General features: G+C 41.8%; 1 protein-coding gene across 1 annotated transcript in view; it reads right to left on the bottom strand.

The window, feature by feature from the left end:
• Positions 1–14,522, bottom strand: part of EMB (embigin) — a 44,167-nt gene extending 29,645 nt beyond the window's left edge. The window contains exons 1-2 of the mRNA XM_046671211.1: positions 14,413–14,522; positions 12,259–12,677 (exon numbers count right to left, since the gene is read on the bottom strand). Of these exons, the coding sequence (XP_046527167.1) occupies positions 12,259–12,677; positions 14,413–14,522 (529 nt within the window). The remainder of the gene's footprint in view (positions 1–12,258; positions 12,678–14,412) is intronic.
• Positions 14,523–17,024: the final 2,502 nt, after the last annotated feature.

The following is a 17,024-nucleotide window of genomic DNA, read 5'->3' as shown; positions in this document are numbered from 1 at the left end:
AAAGTGAGAAGTTCTTTGTTTAGCCAAGAAATTTTTTTCATCACAAAAGTGAGAATGTAAACCTTCTTGCTTTGCGTAGGAGGATAACTGGCAGGAGGCTGATTCGGCTGACGCTGGCATTTAAAGGAAACTGGCAGGAGATTCAGGCGGATGTAGTTTAGGCTTTGTCACAAAAAAGAAAGACGAATGGAGAAGCAAGAGTTTTCTATCCTAATCCAAGTTCTGCCACTGAATTGTTACTTGGGGCTTCATTTCATGGAGAAAGAAGGGAGGGTCAGAAAAGGTGTATAATGTTGAATGATGGTGCCAAGATCAGAACACGTATTCCTCAAGTTAATATATTTGCCCTTTCTTAATCATTGCTGGAACTTTTCCACGCAGCATTCTTTTACAGGTAGTGACAAAAATGACACATAAAAGAGTAACATCTAATAGCTGTTCCAGACATTAAAAGATTTGTTTTTCCCCCTCTGCGGGGGAGACGGGGCATGAGCGTGTTGCATCAAAGACTTGAATTCTAATTTTCACATGCTATTATTTCATGCGAAATCGCAAAATGGTCACCAAATTAAATATCTTTCACAGATTACATTTTAAAATAGACAGTGCTAGAGGGGTTTATAATTTATGCTATTAACATTTTTATATGAAAGAAACGTGCTATAATTTCTACTTAAAATATTAAAGTAACACTTTCACATATTTAATTTTGGGACCTCATTTAATTGCAGTAAATTGAGAAGGAAAAAAGAGGATAAGTAACACTAGAAAATTGTAATGGGTTTTAAGATTTGCTTTTATTTAAATCAGAAAATAAGTTCAACTATACTTCTGTTTAAGAATAAGCCTTTTCTCTAAATCCTCCAAAAAATCTCTTTATTATATTTTAAAGTCTTGGAAGGGTCTGGACTTCATTTAGAGAAAGATGTAAGAAAAAGCTACTATTAGGATAAATATCATTCTCTCTCTCTTTCTCATCCACATAATGCAATGATTGCAATCAATATGCATAATTAAATTATTTTTTAAAAATTTTTATTTTAGCATTCTGATATATAGCATTATAAATGTGTAACCCAAAAACAGAAACATTATAACATAGGAATAGATAATACAAACTATTTACAAAACAGAGGTTTGAAACTCAGAATATATTTCCTCATGGAAGCAACACTACGTACAGGCATCCCTCATTTTATTGAACTTTGGCTCTATCACACTTCACAGATACTGCGTATTTCACAAATTGAAGGTTTGTGGCAACCCTTCATTGAGCAAGTCTATCAGTGCCATTTTTCCAGTAGCATTTGCTCACTTCGTGTCTCTCACATTTTGGTAATTATCAGAATGTTTCACAATTTTCATTATTATTATATTTGTTATGGTGATCTGTAATCAATGATCTTTGATGTCACTATTGTGATTGTTTTGCGGCACCACAAACCATGCCCATATAAGACGATGAACTTAAGTGGATAAATGTCGTGTGTTCTGACTGCTCCACTGACCAGCCGGCTGTTCCTCCATCTCTCTCCCTCTCCTCAGTCTCCCTATTCCCTGAGACACAACAATATTGAAATTAGGCCAATAGGCCAGTCAGTAACCCTCCAATGGCTTCTAAGTGATCAAGTGAAAGGAAGAGTCACAAGTCTCTCACTTTAAAGCAAAAGGTAGAAATGCGAAGGGGTTGGCCAGGTGGTGTAATGGTTAAGTTCGCACGCTCCGCTTCGGCAGCCTGGGTTTGCCAGTTCAGTTCCTGGGGGCGCTGTTTATCAAGCCATGCTATGGCAGGTGTCCTACATATAAAAAAATGGAGGATGATGGGCACAGATGTTAGCTCAGGGCCAATCTTCCTCAGCAAAACAAGAGGAGGATTGGCAGCAGATGTTAGCTCAGGGCTAATCTGACTCAAAAAAAAAAAAGAAAAACCAGGTTGGAGGAGGCAGTGATGGGTGGCATGGGTTCAGCTGGGAGATTGTGGAAGGCCAGGAACAAAACGCCCCCACAGGGAGAAAAAAAAAGGTAGAAATGTTTAACCTTAGTGAGGAAGACATGTTGAAAGCCAACAAGTAGAAAGCTAGGCCTCCTGCACCCAACAATTAGCCAAGTTGTGAGTGCAAAGAAAAAGTTCTTGAGGGAAATTAAAAGTGCTTCTCCAGTGAACACACGAATGATAAGAAAGTGACATAGCCCTATTGCTGATATGGAGAAAGTTTTAACGGTCTGGATAGAGGATCAAACAGCCACAACATTCCCTTAAGCCAAAGCCTAACCCAGAGCAAGGCCCTAACTCACTTCAGTTCTTTGATGGCTGAGACAGGTCAGGAGTCTGCAGAAGAAAAGTCTGAAGGTAGCAGAGGTTAATTCATGAGGTTTAAGGAAAGAAGCCATCTCCATAACAGAAAAGTGCAGGGTGAAACAGCAAGTGCTGATGTAGAAGCTGCAGCAAGTTCTCCAGAAGATCTAGCTACGATAATTGAATAAGGAGGCTACACTAAACAACAGGCTTTCAACGTAGAGGAAACAGCCTTATATTGGAAGAAGATGCCATCTAGGACTTCGTAGCTAAAGAAGTCAGTGCCTGGCTTCAAAGCTTCAAAGGACAGACTGTCTCTCATCTTAGGGGCTAATGAAGCTGGTGACTTTAAGTTGAAGCCAATGCTCATGTCCCATTCTGAAATTCTAGATCCCTTAAGATTTGTGCTAAATCTACTCTGCTGGCGCTCTATAAATGGAAGAACAAAGCCTGGATGACAGCACACCTGTTTATAACAAGGTGGTTTACTGAAGATTTTAAGCCCACTGTTGAGACCCAGTGCTCAGAAAAAAAGATACCTTTCAAAATATTACTGCTTGTTGACAATGCTGGTCACCCAATCTTGGTCACTCAAGAGCTCTGATGGAGACGTACAAAGAGATTAATGTTGTTTTCATGTCTTCAATAGCCATTCTACAGCCCATGGATCAAGGAGTGCTTTTGACTTTTAAGTCTTAGTATTTAAGAAATACATTTGTAAGGCTATAGCTGCCATACTTAGGGATTCCTCTGATGGATCTAAGCAAAGTAAATCGAAAACCTCTTGGAAAGAATTCATCATTCCAGATGCCATTGAGAACATTTGTGATTCATGGGAAGAGGTCAAAATATCCACATTAACAAGAGTTTGGAAGAAGTTGATTCTAACCCTCATGGATGACTTTGAGGGGTTCAAGACTTCAGTGGAAGTAACTGCAGATGTGGTGGAAATAGCAAGAGAACTAGACGTAGAAGTGGAGCCTGAAGATGGGACTGAATCGCTGCAATCTCATGATCAAACTTTAATGGATGAGAAGTTGCTTCTTAAGGATGAACAAAGAAAGTGGTTTCTTGAGATGGAATCTACTCCTGGTGAAGATGCTGTGAAGATTGTTGAAATGAAAACAAAGGATCTGGAATACTACATAAACTTAGCTGATAAAGCGGGAGCAAAGTTTGAGAGAACTGACTCCAATTTTGAAAGAAGTTCTGCTGTGTGTAAAATGCTATCAAACAGCATCACATGCTACAGAGAAATCATTCATAAAAGGAAGAGTCAATCGATGCTGCAAACTTCATCGTTGTCGCATTTTAATAAATTGCCACAGCCACCCCAACCTTCAGCAACCATCACCCTGATCAGTCAGCAGCCATGAACATCCAGGCAAGACCCTCCACCAGCAAAAAGATTACAAATCACTCAAGGCTCAGAGGATGGTTAGCATTTTTAGCAATAAAATATTTTTAAATTAAGGTATGTATAGTGCTTTTTTAGACATAATGCTGTTACATACTAATAGATTACTGTATAGTGTAAACAGAACTTTTATATGCACTGGAAAACCAAAAAATTTGTGGAACTCACTTTATTGCGATATTCGCTTTATTGAGCTGGTCTGGAACCAAACCTGCAATATCTCTGAGGTATGCCTCATAATCATGAGACCCCAGGCCAAACTGTAAAAGCCACTTAAGCCATATATAGCTGAAGTAGAGCATTAATTACCAATATTGCTTATAAACAATGCATTTAGAGTGCTACTTCTGGGTCTAGGAATATAGTACTCCTGTCCCCTGTCCATAACTGCAGTAGTAGAAAGAGGAGAAAGGGGAATACGACTATGTTGATTCCCAGACACCATGTTCTGGAGGGAGTTTGTCAAGGAAAGAAGAAAAGAGAAAAGAAGGTTTGGCAAGAAAATAAGTTCCTGATAGGGACATTTATAAGTCAGCCTTCCAAGCCAGGGACAGATAAAAGTCCAGATAGGGAGCTCAAATGTTTTACATAGCATGAGAACTACAGGACAAGAAGGCCATTTTTAGACAAGTAAAAAAAAAAAAAAATTAAAGAACAATGAAAAAGCCTAATGACAGGAGCAATGTGTACTTTACACAGCCTTGTAAAATTATTTTTAAAACTTGGTCATATAGGACTATAAATAAATTGATCTTTTCTTTAAAATAGGATTATTGCAATAAAATATATTTTGGTTTTTGGGGGGCTTTGTTTCTGGTTCTTTTGAGGAAGATTGGCCCCGAACTAACACCTATGCCCATGTTCCTCTATTTCTTTATATGTAGGATGCCTGCCACAGCATGGCTTAATGAGCAATGCGAGGGTTTGTGCCCAGGATCTGAACCGGCGAACACTGAGTGGCCAAAGTGGAGCACGTGAACTTAACCACTGTGCCACCAGGCCAGCCCTGAAATATATTTTGAAGGGCAGTGTGGAAACTCTTATATTTCAAACTACCTCTACATGGGTCATTAAGAGATTTTAACAGTGAAACTTATGCCAAATAAAATTCTTAAAAATTAAAAACCCAGGGGGCAGCCAGGTGGCTTAGTTGCTAAGTTCATGCCCTCTGCTTTGGTGGCCTGGGGTCACAAGTTCGGATCCCGGGCACGGACCTAGCACCGCTCATCAAGCCATGCCGTGGTGGCAGCCCTCATAAAGTAGAAGAAGACTGGCACAGATGTTAGCTCAGTGACAATCTTCCGCCAGCAAAAAAAAAAAAAAAGAGGAAGGTTGGCAACAGGTGTTGGCTCAAGGCCAATCTTAAATCTTCCTCACCCCACCCCCTCAAAAAAAATTAAAAATCCAAAAGTTTGACTAAGATTTCTGCCCTTTCTAAACACTGTGAGTTTTTCAAATGTTTCACCCATTAGGGTATTCTTTGATAAGACTCAGATTTTCTTCAGTGGTTCTCAACTGGGGGTGATTTTTGCTCCTTAGGGGACATGGAGCAATGTGTGGAGACATTTTGGTCATCACAACTTGGAGGAAGTTACTACTTGTATCTAGTAGTTTATATTAGTTTCCCAGGGCTGCCATAACAAATTACCACAAATGTGGCAGCTTAAAACAACAGAAGTGTATTCTCTCCTAGTTCTGGAAACTAGAAGCCTGCAATCAAGGTACAGGGCTTTGCTCCCCCTGAAGGCTCTAGAGGAGATTCCTCCTTGCCTCTTCCTGGTTTCTGGTGGTTGCCAGCACTCCTTGGCATTCCTTGGCCGCATCACTCCAATCTCTGGCTCCGTCTTTACATGGCCATCTTCCCTCTTTGTGTGTCTGGGTCTCTGTATTCACATCTCCCTCTCCTTTCTTTCCTAAAAACCACAGTCATCGGGTTAACCGTCTATCCTAATGTGGTATGACCTTATTTTCACTTGAATATATCTGTAAAGACCCTCCTCTCAAATAAGGTCACTTTCACTGATATCATGGGTCAGGACTTGAACGTGTCTTTTTGAGGAACACAATTCATCCATAACATAGGTAGAGGCCAGGGATGCTGCTAAGCATTCTACAATGACAGCCCCCCACACTAGAGAATTATTGAGCCCAAAATGTCAATAATGCAAGGTTGAGAAACCCTGATTTTAAAATAGGTACATCGTCAACTCTGATTCTTCAGGATAATGGTTTTTTTTCTTTTTGCTGTGGAAGATTGGCCCCGAGCTAACAACTATTGCCAATCTTCCTCTTCTTCCTTGAGGAAGACTGTCCCTGACATACCATCTGTACCAATCTTCCTCTTTTTGCTTGAGGAAGATTCTCCCTGAGCTAATATCTGTGCCTACCTTCCTCTATTTTGTATGTGGGATGCCACCAGAGCATGGCTTGATAAGCTGTGTGTAGGTCCATGCCCAGGATCCTAACCCATGAATCCCAGGCTGCCGAAGCAGAGTGCACAGACTTAACCACTATGCCACCGGGCCAGCCCCCCAGCATGATGATTTTTAATAATGTCCAAATAGCCCTGAGGCCCTGAGGTCCTGTTGTACACAGTTCAAGTGCAGATATTTTAAAGCATGAACATTTCTGGCAACCCTTCTTTGTTAACCACACCTTCCTGCCAGGGGCCTATTTTGAGGACCTTTTACAAAGAAGCACCAAGCGCTGGATGGAGTTTTAAAATGCAACCCAGGAAACGAGTTATAGATATTACATAGCTCTAGCCACTTGGCTACATCAGGAAAGCACTTTGGGCTTCCAGATCAATCAAATGAGACACCTAAATTCCCCTTCAGGATCTCAGAACTATGTAATTACAAGGCTATATAAAAAAAAAAAAAGATTCTATCTTGGGAGTAGGAATACATTAGTAATGATACAACGACAATAACATTAAAAAGGCCCCAAAAATGTTACTTTCAATTAAAAGACTAACACCATTTTTAAAGATAAATGATTAAATAGATTGATTTATTTATTATCATTAATAAAGATCTATTATTTCTATACTAACAATATATTATTTGAGATATTTTGTTATGGTGAATGATGACTATGTTTTATTAGGAGTCGAGAGTTTATTTTTAATAAAACATAGTGAGGTTTTTTTCTTCTATGTCAATGTGTGTGTCGTAAGTCGTTTATTTCTAAGGTTCACCTTATATTGTGAAATAAGCAAGGCCAGCTATACAAAAGTAACTTCAAAAGATTACAATCTAGGGCAAACAGCCTTGACACTTACAATCTGTTTCTGTTTGAGGACAAATACTCCTTTGGAAAATGGTGCCTAATTACATAAAGCAATGACTATTTCTCAACTATCCTTATGGTTTAACATCTAAGTTAACTCAAGTTTTCTCAGAAAGAGTTGAAATTCTTTGTTTCTTTTCAAACAATCTCAAACTAACAGAAACGTTTCAAGTACAGAATAAAGAAATTTTCCCCTAAACCATTTGAGAACAAGTTGTTGACCTGAAGATCCATTCCTTCTAAAACATTACTGCATATTTCCTACAAAGGAGATACCGCCTCACCATCCCAATTCTGCCATTAAATGGAGAAATTAGCATTTATGCATTATCATCTCATCCCACAACCCATCTAAATTTCAACAAAAGACAGTCCTTACGATGTACTTTTTAGCAAAAGGTTCCAGCTCAGAAGCATGATGTCACCAGTAGCTGCCATGTCCCTATATTCCCTTTCACTCTGAACAGCTTTAGTCTCTCCTGACTTTTATAACCTTGATGCTTACGAAAGTTCCAGGATAGTCATGTTGTAGTATGACTAGATTCGGAGTAGACACCTTTGGCAGGAATAGCACAGAGGTAATGCTGTGATTTTCTCATTGCAACCTATCGGATGGAACACAATTTTTATTTCTCTCTTTACTGATGATTTTCACTTTGATATTTGTTGAAAGAGGACACGTGTCTGCCAGGCTTCTCCACTGAAAAATTATTCTTTTTCCCTTTTCATTAATGAGCATTTTGTTGGTAGTTACTTTGAAACTATGTCATATTTTGTGCCTCATCAAACTTTCAATTGAATCACTTAATAAATTTATATCAGTATGTACTCACAAACACCTATATTATTCAATAGGCATTATTCACTGGATACTAACAGATACTAATCCATTAGTAGTATTATTTATTTTGATGCTCAGTTTGTCCCAGAATGATTTGTCCAGTGGGAGCCCCTTCACTCTGACTCCTGTATCCTTTTGTCATGACCACCATTCTTTGAGCACTTCATTGCTTTCTGGCACGAGATGTTCCAGGATTATCTTATACTTTTTTCACCCCGGTCCTGAAATCAGCCATTTCTACAAGAAGTCCTAGATACGATCAGTAAAGAATGGTATTTAGAATAAAGATTTGAGTGGTAAGTATGCTCCTCACTAGTGGGAAATCACTGTTCCATCTCAGTGGACAGAGCTAAGAATATATGCGTGCATATTTATACACATACACACCCCATATATGTATATATATAATGGGTATAATATACATACATATATAAATATATATGACACACATATGCATTATACATATATTTCCACATACATTTATATCTATGTGTCTATATAAGAGAGAGATAGATGTTTGAAGTCATAAATTCACACAAATGCTGCTAATTGCAATCCAATACCACAAGTTTCATTCTAGTTTGCCCCCTTTCTTTATTTCCTTCTTTTCTAGTGAAAAACCTGGATCCTATTATCCTCACTAGCTTTACTTATTTGATCAATCCCCCTCTATACAACAAATCTCTCACTGCTGCTGCCACACCAGGCCCCAAAGAGACGTCTTCCTCACCCACTCAGGCTCCGAGGTCCCACCCTGTCTGCTCACCTGCATACCTTTCCTCCATCCCCTGACTGGGAACAGATACACGTCAGGCTGCCCCTACATAGAAACCCTTGTCACTCAGCTCAGCTCTGAGGCTGGGCGCCAGGCTGCCCCTCTGCAGGAGCACCCACCTCACTGTGCTCAGGCTCTAACACTCCACACAGGGTCATTCTCTTACCTGGACGCCGTCCTTACCCAGCTCAGCATCTAACTTCCTGATCTGGGCTCCTTAGGCTCCCTCCAGCAAGGGAGTATGCCTCCCCGCATTTCCCCACCTCATGGCTATAGGACCCATTCCAGGAAGGAAAGAAAGGGGAAGGGAAGAGAGACAGGGACAGAAGACCAGGAAGAGGAAGATCCAGTTGAACTAATTCTTAACAAAAATTTACATAATGTAATCTTCAATGCAATGATAAATTCAGGGTCAAAATTGTGAAGCACCTTATTCAACCCTACTAATGACAGGCTTCTAGTTAATCTGTCCCTTTAAACAGTTTAAATGCCTTGAAAGGAAAAACAGCTCAAGTTTTCTACTTAGATATAGACTAAGACAATGTCAGACTGTAGGTGCTTGAGTAATATTCATGCCAACAAATATTTAGGACCAAGCAGTTCCTCTGGGTGCAGAGAGGGGTCTAGAAAGGGAGGCGGTTGATCAAGGAAACACAAGCCATGTGACTCGAGAAGTTAAAAATGGTCATTTCAAATGACTCCCCTGCAAATATTTTTTAAAAGATAAACATGACCCCTTCTGTCAATTTGTTCCACGTAATAGTAATAGCAGTGACATCTAAATAGTCTCATTTATGTAATATTTCTCCTTTACAAAGGTATTTTACAATTCTTGTTTAATTGAAACAGCCTAAAAGAGTTAAGGTGAGTCCCTGTGCCTAACTTTATTCCAGGACTCAAAATGTGTCAGCACGCCCTTCAGCTCAAATCAAACATTGTACTCTCCGTCAGCGATTCCAAACTTCCACAGACATACCCACTTATCTCAGAAAGACAATTGAGAATTGTGTTTAAAAAAACAGGCTTGGGAGCCAGAGTGAACCACGCTAAATTTCCTGCTCTTTTGCTTAACTAACTAGGTGCATGCGGGCAATTATTTAACCTCCCTCAATTCCAATTTTCTCATCTGAAAGTCAGGGATAAGAAAAGCTAACGCAAGGGCTATAAACTGCATAATGCGATGCCTGGGACATGGTTGTTATATAGTAAATACGAAAAATTTTAACCATTTTTATTATTAAAATTTGGCCCTAAGTCTTAGGTTTATAGAAGCCTGATTTCCATATAGCTCAAAGCACCCAGAAAAAAAACAGCCAATAAAATTCAGAACATCCTTTAGCAAGGAGGAAAATGAATCGTATGAAGGTCAATACAAATTCTATAAAATGAGATGAGGTTGCCTGACAATTTTTAATTCTGCCTTAAAATGAGATGCTAACTTCAAGGCTTTTATAGGGCACATTATTCCATACTTTTAGCTTCAGCGGAGCTAAAAGGACAGGACTTACACTATACACATACACAGACATCTGCCATACATACACACATCATCCCATTTATTTACAACTTTATTTGTTAATTTACTCCACTTTCATTTGTTTTCTACTTTTTTCTCTTTAGAAGCCTGTTCTGAATGTCAGTTTAAATCTTACTCCTTGATGCCAACTGAATGAATATCTTCTCAAGAGAGAGCACTCTCTAGGCCATTATCATTTTAAAGCAGTGGTCTTCACCTGCTTAGAATCACATAATTAAAATCGTACAGGAGCTTTACAACCCCTGATGTCCAGGCTGAATCCCAGGCCAACGGAATCAAAATTTTTGAGGGCAGGACCCATGCATCAGTACCAGCTCCCTGGTAATCCCAACATACAGCCAGGAAGAGAACCAAAGTTCCACGACGAACCCAGAATGCAGTGGTCCTAGACTCGCCATATTCTCGGGTAAATGATAGGGAAATCCAGGATAGCCCAGGGGAAAAACACAGCCTTGACCATTCTTTATAAGTGTTATGAGTGAAAAAGAGAGAGGTGGCCAGGAAGCGGGGCAAGGAAATTTAGAAACTGAAGCACCCCAAAATGTTTTGTCCAAGTTGTTAACAACTAGGCCTTATAAAGCACATTTATTAAAAAATGAAGAATCTTATCTTTTGCCTATCTTTCCATTTTTACGGCATGTTACAAAAAAACCTACATGCTATAAGCTCATAAAAATGAATCCCTACGAAAGGTTGAAAACCTTGTGTAGAATAATATCCCGATTTTAGTTACCGATGGACAATTCTTGCCAATTTGAGAGATGGTCTATTATCCTAATTAGCTGCTAACACTGAAATTTATAACACAGGAACTTGCTTTAGAAAGTAGGTTGGGGGGGGCTGGCCAGGTGGTGCAGCAGTTAACTGGGTACATTCCGCTTCAGTGGCCTGGGGTTCCCCAGTTCAGCTCCCGGGTGCAGACATGGCACTGCTTGGCAAGCCATGCTGTGGTCGGTGTCCCGCATATAAACTGGAGGAAGATGGGCATGGATGTTAGCTCAGGGCCAGTCTTCCTCAGCAAAAACTCCGAGGAGGATTGGCAGTAGTTAGCTCAGGGCTAAACTTCCTCCAAAAAAAAAAAAAAAGAAGAAGAAAGTAGGTTGGGGCCAGCGGGTGGCGCAGCGGTTAAGTGTGCACATTCCACTTCGGCGGCCCAGGGTTCGCTGGTTCGGATCCTGGGTGCAGACAGGGCACCGTTTGGCAAGGCATGTTGTGGTAGGCATCCCACATATAAAGTAGAGGAAGGTGGGCACGGATGTTAGCTCAGGGCCAGTATGCCTCAGCAAAAAGAGGAAGATTGGTAGCAGATGTTAGCTCAGGGCTAATCTTCCTCAAAACAAAAAAAAGAAAGAAAGTAGGGTTAGATGGAATACTTTCAACATAAAAAGTACTTATAAACAGATGAAGCTAAAATGGCAACTTTGGTGTTGGTTTTCCTAATGTTTTGCACATAAATTCCTCTTTCAAAGTGTCTTAAACAAACAATAAAACAACCACAAAAAAAACTTCGTTTTCAAAGCCCAGCGTGTAAAACAGGATACGCTATCCCACGAGTTGTGGGCCTCTGGTTGGTTGGTTGGTTAGTTGGTTGCTTGTCGTGTTGTTTTTTCAACTCAGCCTAAAAACATCCTCAAAGCCAATCCACCTGCCAGGAAGAGAGGAGGTGAGATTTAAGCCTTACTATCGATTCAAGTGAAGGGGAGTGGCCTTAGGGGACGTGGGTTTCGGAAAGCCTGCCACTTCATCCGAGGCCAAGTCGCTGCCTGGCTCCCGCCCTCACCCTCACACCTGAACGCCCTCTTCCTAGCAACACCCGTCACCGCCCTACTACCAACGCCCCTGCCTCGCCCGAGCTGCGTTCCAGATTCACGCCCTGGAGCCGAGGAGCCCGAGCCGCCCCAGTGCCCTCGTTCAGCCGAGATAACCCAAGCGCGGCCACAGGGAAGAGGCCGCCGCCGCTCCCCTCGCCGGCGCCAGCATCCCTGCGCCTCCCATCTTCCCTGCCCCGGCGCGCCGCCGGGCCCTCCGCCCGCGGGGACCGAGCCTCGCGCGCCCCCGGCCGCGCGCCCTCGCCCCCTCCCCGGCCCTGCACCCAGCGCACCTGAGGGATGGCCGTCCTCCCAGCTCGGGCGCGCCGCGGCCAGGAGGCACAGGAGAAGCAGAGGCAGGGGCGCCGGCGCCAGGGGCCCCCGCGGGCTGGGGAGGGCGCGCATGGCCGGCGGGCCGCCGAGGTCCTCGCCGAGGCTGCTCTCTCCGCGTAAGGCCGTCGGTGCCCCTGTCCCTGCGCACACTCGCCAGGGACCAGAGCCCAGTGCCGGTGCCGGGGGCAGGACACGCGAGAAAAGGCGAGTGGGAGGGGCCCGGCCGCCCTGCCCTCCTCCCAGGAGTCGCTCTCGGCGCGCCCGAGGCTGACCCAGAACTGCGCCCGGCGCCCCATCAATTATGCAGCGTGCTGGCGGCTCCAGGCAAGCCCGGATGTGCGGTGGCTCCCTTGGGGCCGCATCCTCTCCCGCCTCCGTCCTTTAGGCCCTGGCGGGTGTGGGAGGGAGCTGGCTGAAGACGCTGGGCAGGTGATGTCTAGCCCATCACCTGGGGGAGAGGTTGAAACTCCCCAGTGTATATATAGGATAAAGATAAGTCTGCAGACTATCCTTTGCAGTTCATCTGAAGCAGGGTTCACTTTTACTTAGATGGGACAGATGAGAGGATGGAGAGCACTTTTCTGCTCCCCCCCGTACATCCCTGGATTGTTAAGGAGACTTCCTTGCGCTGGTGGAAGGCGCTATCCAGCGGTCCTGCGTCCTGGGCTGATCTTTCTTTGCTCTGCGTACCAATCGCACACACCCTCCCCTCCAGTCTCTGAAGGCTTAACCGGTTCTCTCTAGATGAAAGTTTCAGAGTCCCAAGGCCCCACAGTATGTCTGTTTTTCTTTTCCTTTTGTTTGCTTAGCCTAACAGTTTTTGAAGAGCCACCTAGAGCTCAAGAAACAAAGACTACTGAAAGCAGATATTGTGTAAACGGCGCAAGCGTGTGGACCTTCCTCCAACTCCAGCGCTAAGATATTGCTGTTGCGTGCCCAGCGAGGCTGTAGGCTGGAATTTCTAGTGCTCCCCACCAAATAAAATGAAACAGCTGAAAGCCATTGCTTTATTGGAAAGGGGAGGAGAAATCTACATTAAAATGTAAAAGAGTAGTAAGATCTGATGATTCTCCAGGATGTCATAACACATTAAAAGATATTTTTTAAATTAAGTATTTCTCATGAGCTTGTTCCCTCTCTCTTTTTTTGAATGTCAGGTTTGATATTCATAAATTCAAAATATATCAGTGTCAAAAAAAGGTGATTGAAAGAAAATGTTAGATATAAATTTTGAAACTTGAAGTGCTACTCAAGAGCTATGCTCGCTTCAGCCAGGAATGGTTAATTTTTAATTGGTATGTATTACTAAAATGTTCTTCTATTTCCAGTTTAATATTATATAGGCAAAACTTTCGAAAAGAATGTAGATTGCTTAAATTGGAGTTGAGAGAATATGAGTAATACAATTCATTAAGCAATATTAAATATCTACCGAGTGCCCGGCACTGTGTTAAAAACAGGCTGCATGTACTGCAAAGAGCATGCACACACGCAGGCACACATGTTATTTAATCTAAAGAGCTACTTATCTATGACCTCAAATCTAAGGAAAGCCTCCTCTCAGTCACAAAATTATGGTTATAATGATTAAGCCTTTCTGAACAAAGCCTTATGAGAGGCTGTGGAGGACTAAACGTTATACATCATGACCTTCTTAGGACCTTGACCAGAATTGTTAAACTCAAATTGCCTCGTTCGTGGTTGCTAAGTTACACTCCCTGCCTCTCTGCCCTGCATCCTGTCTCAGGACTAACTACAAATATTTTCCTATACCTTTGGAGCGTTTTAACAGTAACCACTTCTCAAAACAAACTGAACTCTGACTGACCTTCACCAATTCGTTCTAGAAAGTCCTTAAGCTAAAAATTCACCTCTCATCAAATGAGCCGACCCCATTTAAAGAAAAAGTATCTTCTCAGTTGAATCAACATGTTTATGAACAGGAAAAAGTGACTTGCCCAAATTAAGGCCAATTCCCACTGTCTCCTTTGTCGTTAGAGCAAGATAAAGTGAGAAAGAACTATAATTCTTGCATTGCTAAGCATTTTGAAAGTCTTTTCCCCAATGTTACTGTTTTATATTTAGGTATTTAATATTTTTTGGCTTTATCCTACTCCACTTCATTTTTTTCAAATGCTCCATATCCTTTAAAACCAGCTCCTATGCTCGCTTCCCTGTACAACTTTTTCTGATCTTTCTGCTCCAAATTGACCTTTCCCTCCATGGTGAATTAAATATGGCCACAAATGCTTTGACACTGTCCTCATCATGAGGTATGTTGAGGGGGACAGAGCATCCCGTGTTTCCTCTCCTCGAGCTGGGTGGTCTCTGTGACGACTCTGACCTAGTGAATATTGCTGAAGTAACACTGTGTTTTTCCAGATCCAAACCACAAGAGCATCCACTTCCTTCCTCCTTGTTCTTACAAGACAGCTGCCAGCAAAGAAGTATGACTACCTTGAGAGCACCTTGCTGTAAGAAGCCCAAACTACATGGAAGGCCTGGAATGATGAGATGCCATGGGGAAAGAGAGAAGCTGAGGAGCAGTAGGTGCAAGATTTGTGGGGGACCCTCCTTGGAGCCTTCAGACAAGACCAGACCCCAGACAAGTGCCATGCAATGGTTCCAGCTGATGCTCCTGGAGCAGAAGAATTGCCAGCTCAGCACTGCCTGAAGTTCTTGCCAGCACAATTGTGAGGCAACGCCATTGTTGTTTTCAGCCACTACATTTTACAGTAGCTTGTGTCACCACAATAAATTATCCAAACACTCTCTTCTGAACTCACATTGTTCATAGGATTCATTTGACAATGGATAATTTACAGCCTTGTGACTTGACCTTCCCTGTTGGCTACAATTTCCATTTAAATATTTTATCGGTATTCAACTCGTTATGTGATTGTATCTTTTTTCCCAACTACATTACAAGTCTTTTCAGTACCTGGAAATAGTTCTCTAAGTCTTTATATTTCCTGCAGTATCTTAAAAAAAAATAGTATTTATTTATTTTTATTTTTGGAAACTGCATCATTTTATTATTCAGGAATCCACTTCTGTGAGTGTCATGAAGCCCAGGCTGGGTTAACAGTGATGAGTTCTGGAGGTAACTACACCCCCTTTGGACTTTCCGGTAATAACCACTGTCCTCTTTCTACCTCAACTGAAAGCCCAGACCTATGAGGCTTCAGTACCTGCCTTCCTACTCCTGGAAGATCCTAAAGCCAACTATGTAGGAGGAGTTTTCAGAGAAGACAACCTTGTCTTCCTAGAAGACAAATGCCCTACTTTGCTTCATGAGGCTGATAACAACCCCAAACCGTGAACAGGTTGGGACCTGTGGAGGCCTCAATAAAAAAATAGTCCTTTTAGTGTGCTCTGCTTTTTACTTATGAGAGAATCAGTATAGGGAAAACATTTCTTTTTTCCTAAAGCATGTGTTTGTAAAATAATACTATAAAATCTTTATTCTTTTTTTCTTTTAGGATATAAGCTGTTGTTGAGTGAAAAGTGTGTGACAGGGTCCTGGGAAGGGGTGAAAATGAGAATGGGAATGTGGATATGGATTACGTCTTATTGAAAATAATATTTAATTTAAAAAAATTTTATGGGAGAAAAACTATATCAGACAGTGATATGTAAAGTACTAAAAATAAAGGTGGGAATTTGCTACTGACCATTAGTAGAAAATAAACAAACAAAAAGCCAAAAATACCAGTACAAGTCATGGGATGTGATAGGCAAAATTCTGTGGTGGTCCCCAAGATTCCTGCTCCCCTGGTCACAGACCCTGGCTCCCCTTGAATGTGGGCAGGCTGGAGTAGTCACTACCTTGATTAGGTTACGTTTGATAAGACACCATTTTAGCAGACTGGAGGGAGACATTCCTAGTGAGAGAGGTGCCCTCATCCTTGTCTAGGAGAAGCAAACAGCTACATTGTGAGCTAACTACCTATGGAGAGGAGCAACCTCCAGGAGCTGAGCACCTCAGTCCTACAACCCGAGGAAATTGAATTCTGCTAACAACTAGTGAGCTTGGAAGAAACCCCAAAGCCTCAGATGAGGTCATAGCCCCAACCAACACCTTATTTACAGCCTGATGAGACCCTGAGCAGAGGACCAAGTTAACTACGCCTAAACTTCTGACCCATGGAAACTAGGAGATCATAAATTTGTGTTAAACCACTAAGTTTGTGTGAATTTATTAAGCAACAGTAGAAAACAAATACAGGGGAGCCCATCAGATGTGATTCTAGTTACATTGTAAGAAAATGACTCTTCTTGAACAAGATCAGGGGTGGATATGGAAGAAAAAAGAAGAAAGTGCTTTAGTCATCTCTGGATATTAAGAAGAATGAAATGTTCCAGAGCTACTTGGAAGGTTGTATCATTTCTAAATTGGGATCTATGACCGACTTACAGTCATTTGCTGTCCTTCTCTGGAAGGAAGGGAAGGAGGAAAAAAAAAATACACACACACACACACACACACACACATATAAAATACCAAATTATTTAAGCAAGGTATGGAGATCTTTTGATCTCAGGGATGGAAGTCCTCTAACACACCCCAGGGGATAAATCATAATTGGTCTAAGCCAATGAGTATATCTCATTCTCTTAGCAATGGTGTATCTAAGGGGGAACATTGCTAATGAGAAAAGAGAGTAAATCTGCTATGGAGGGCTTCCCTCATCAAAGAGAGAAAAAGCCTTAAATAGAGGAAGGT

This window comes from Equus quagga, chromosome 9 (assembly GCF_021613505.1).
Source record: "Equus quagga isolate Etosha38 chromosome 9, UCLA_HA_Equagga_1.0, whole genome shotgun sequence".
Taxonomy (NCBI): domain Eukaryota; kingdom Metazoa; phylum Chordata; class Mammalia; order Perissodactyla; family Equidae; genus Equus; species Equus quagga.
Note: the sequence above shows the minus strand (reverse complement) of the source record. Positions and strands in the feature narration are given on the sequence as shown.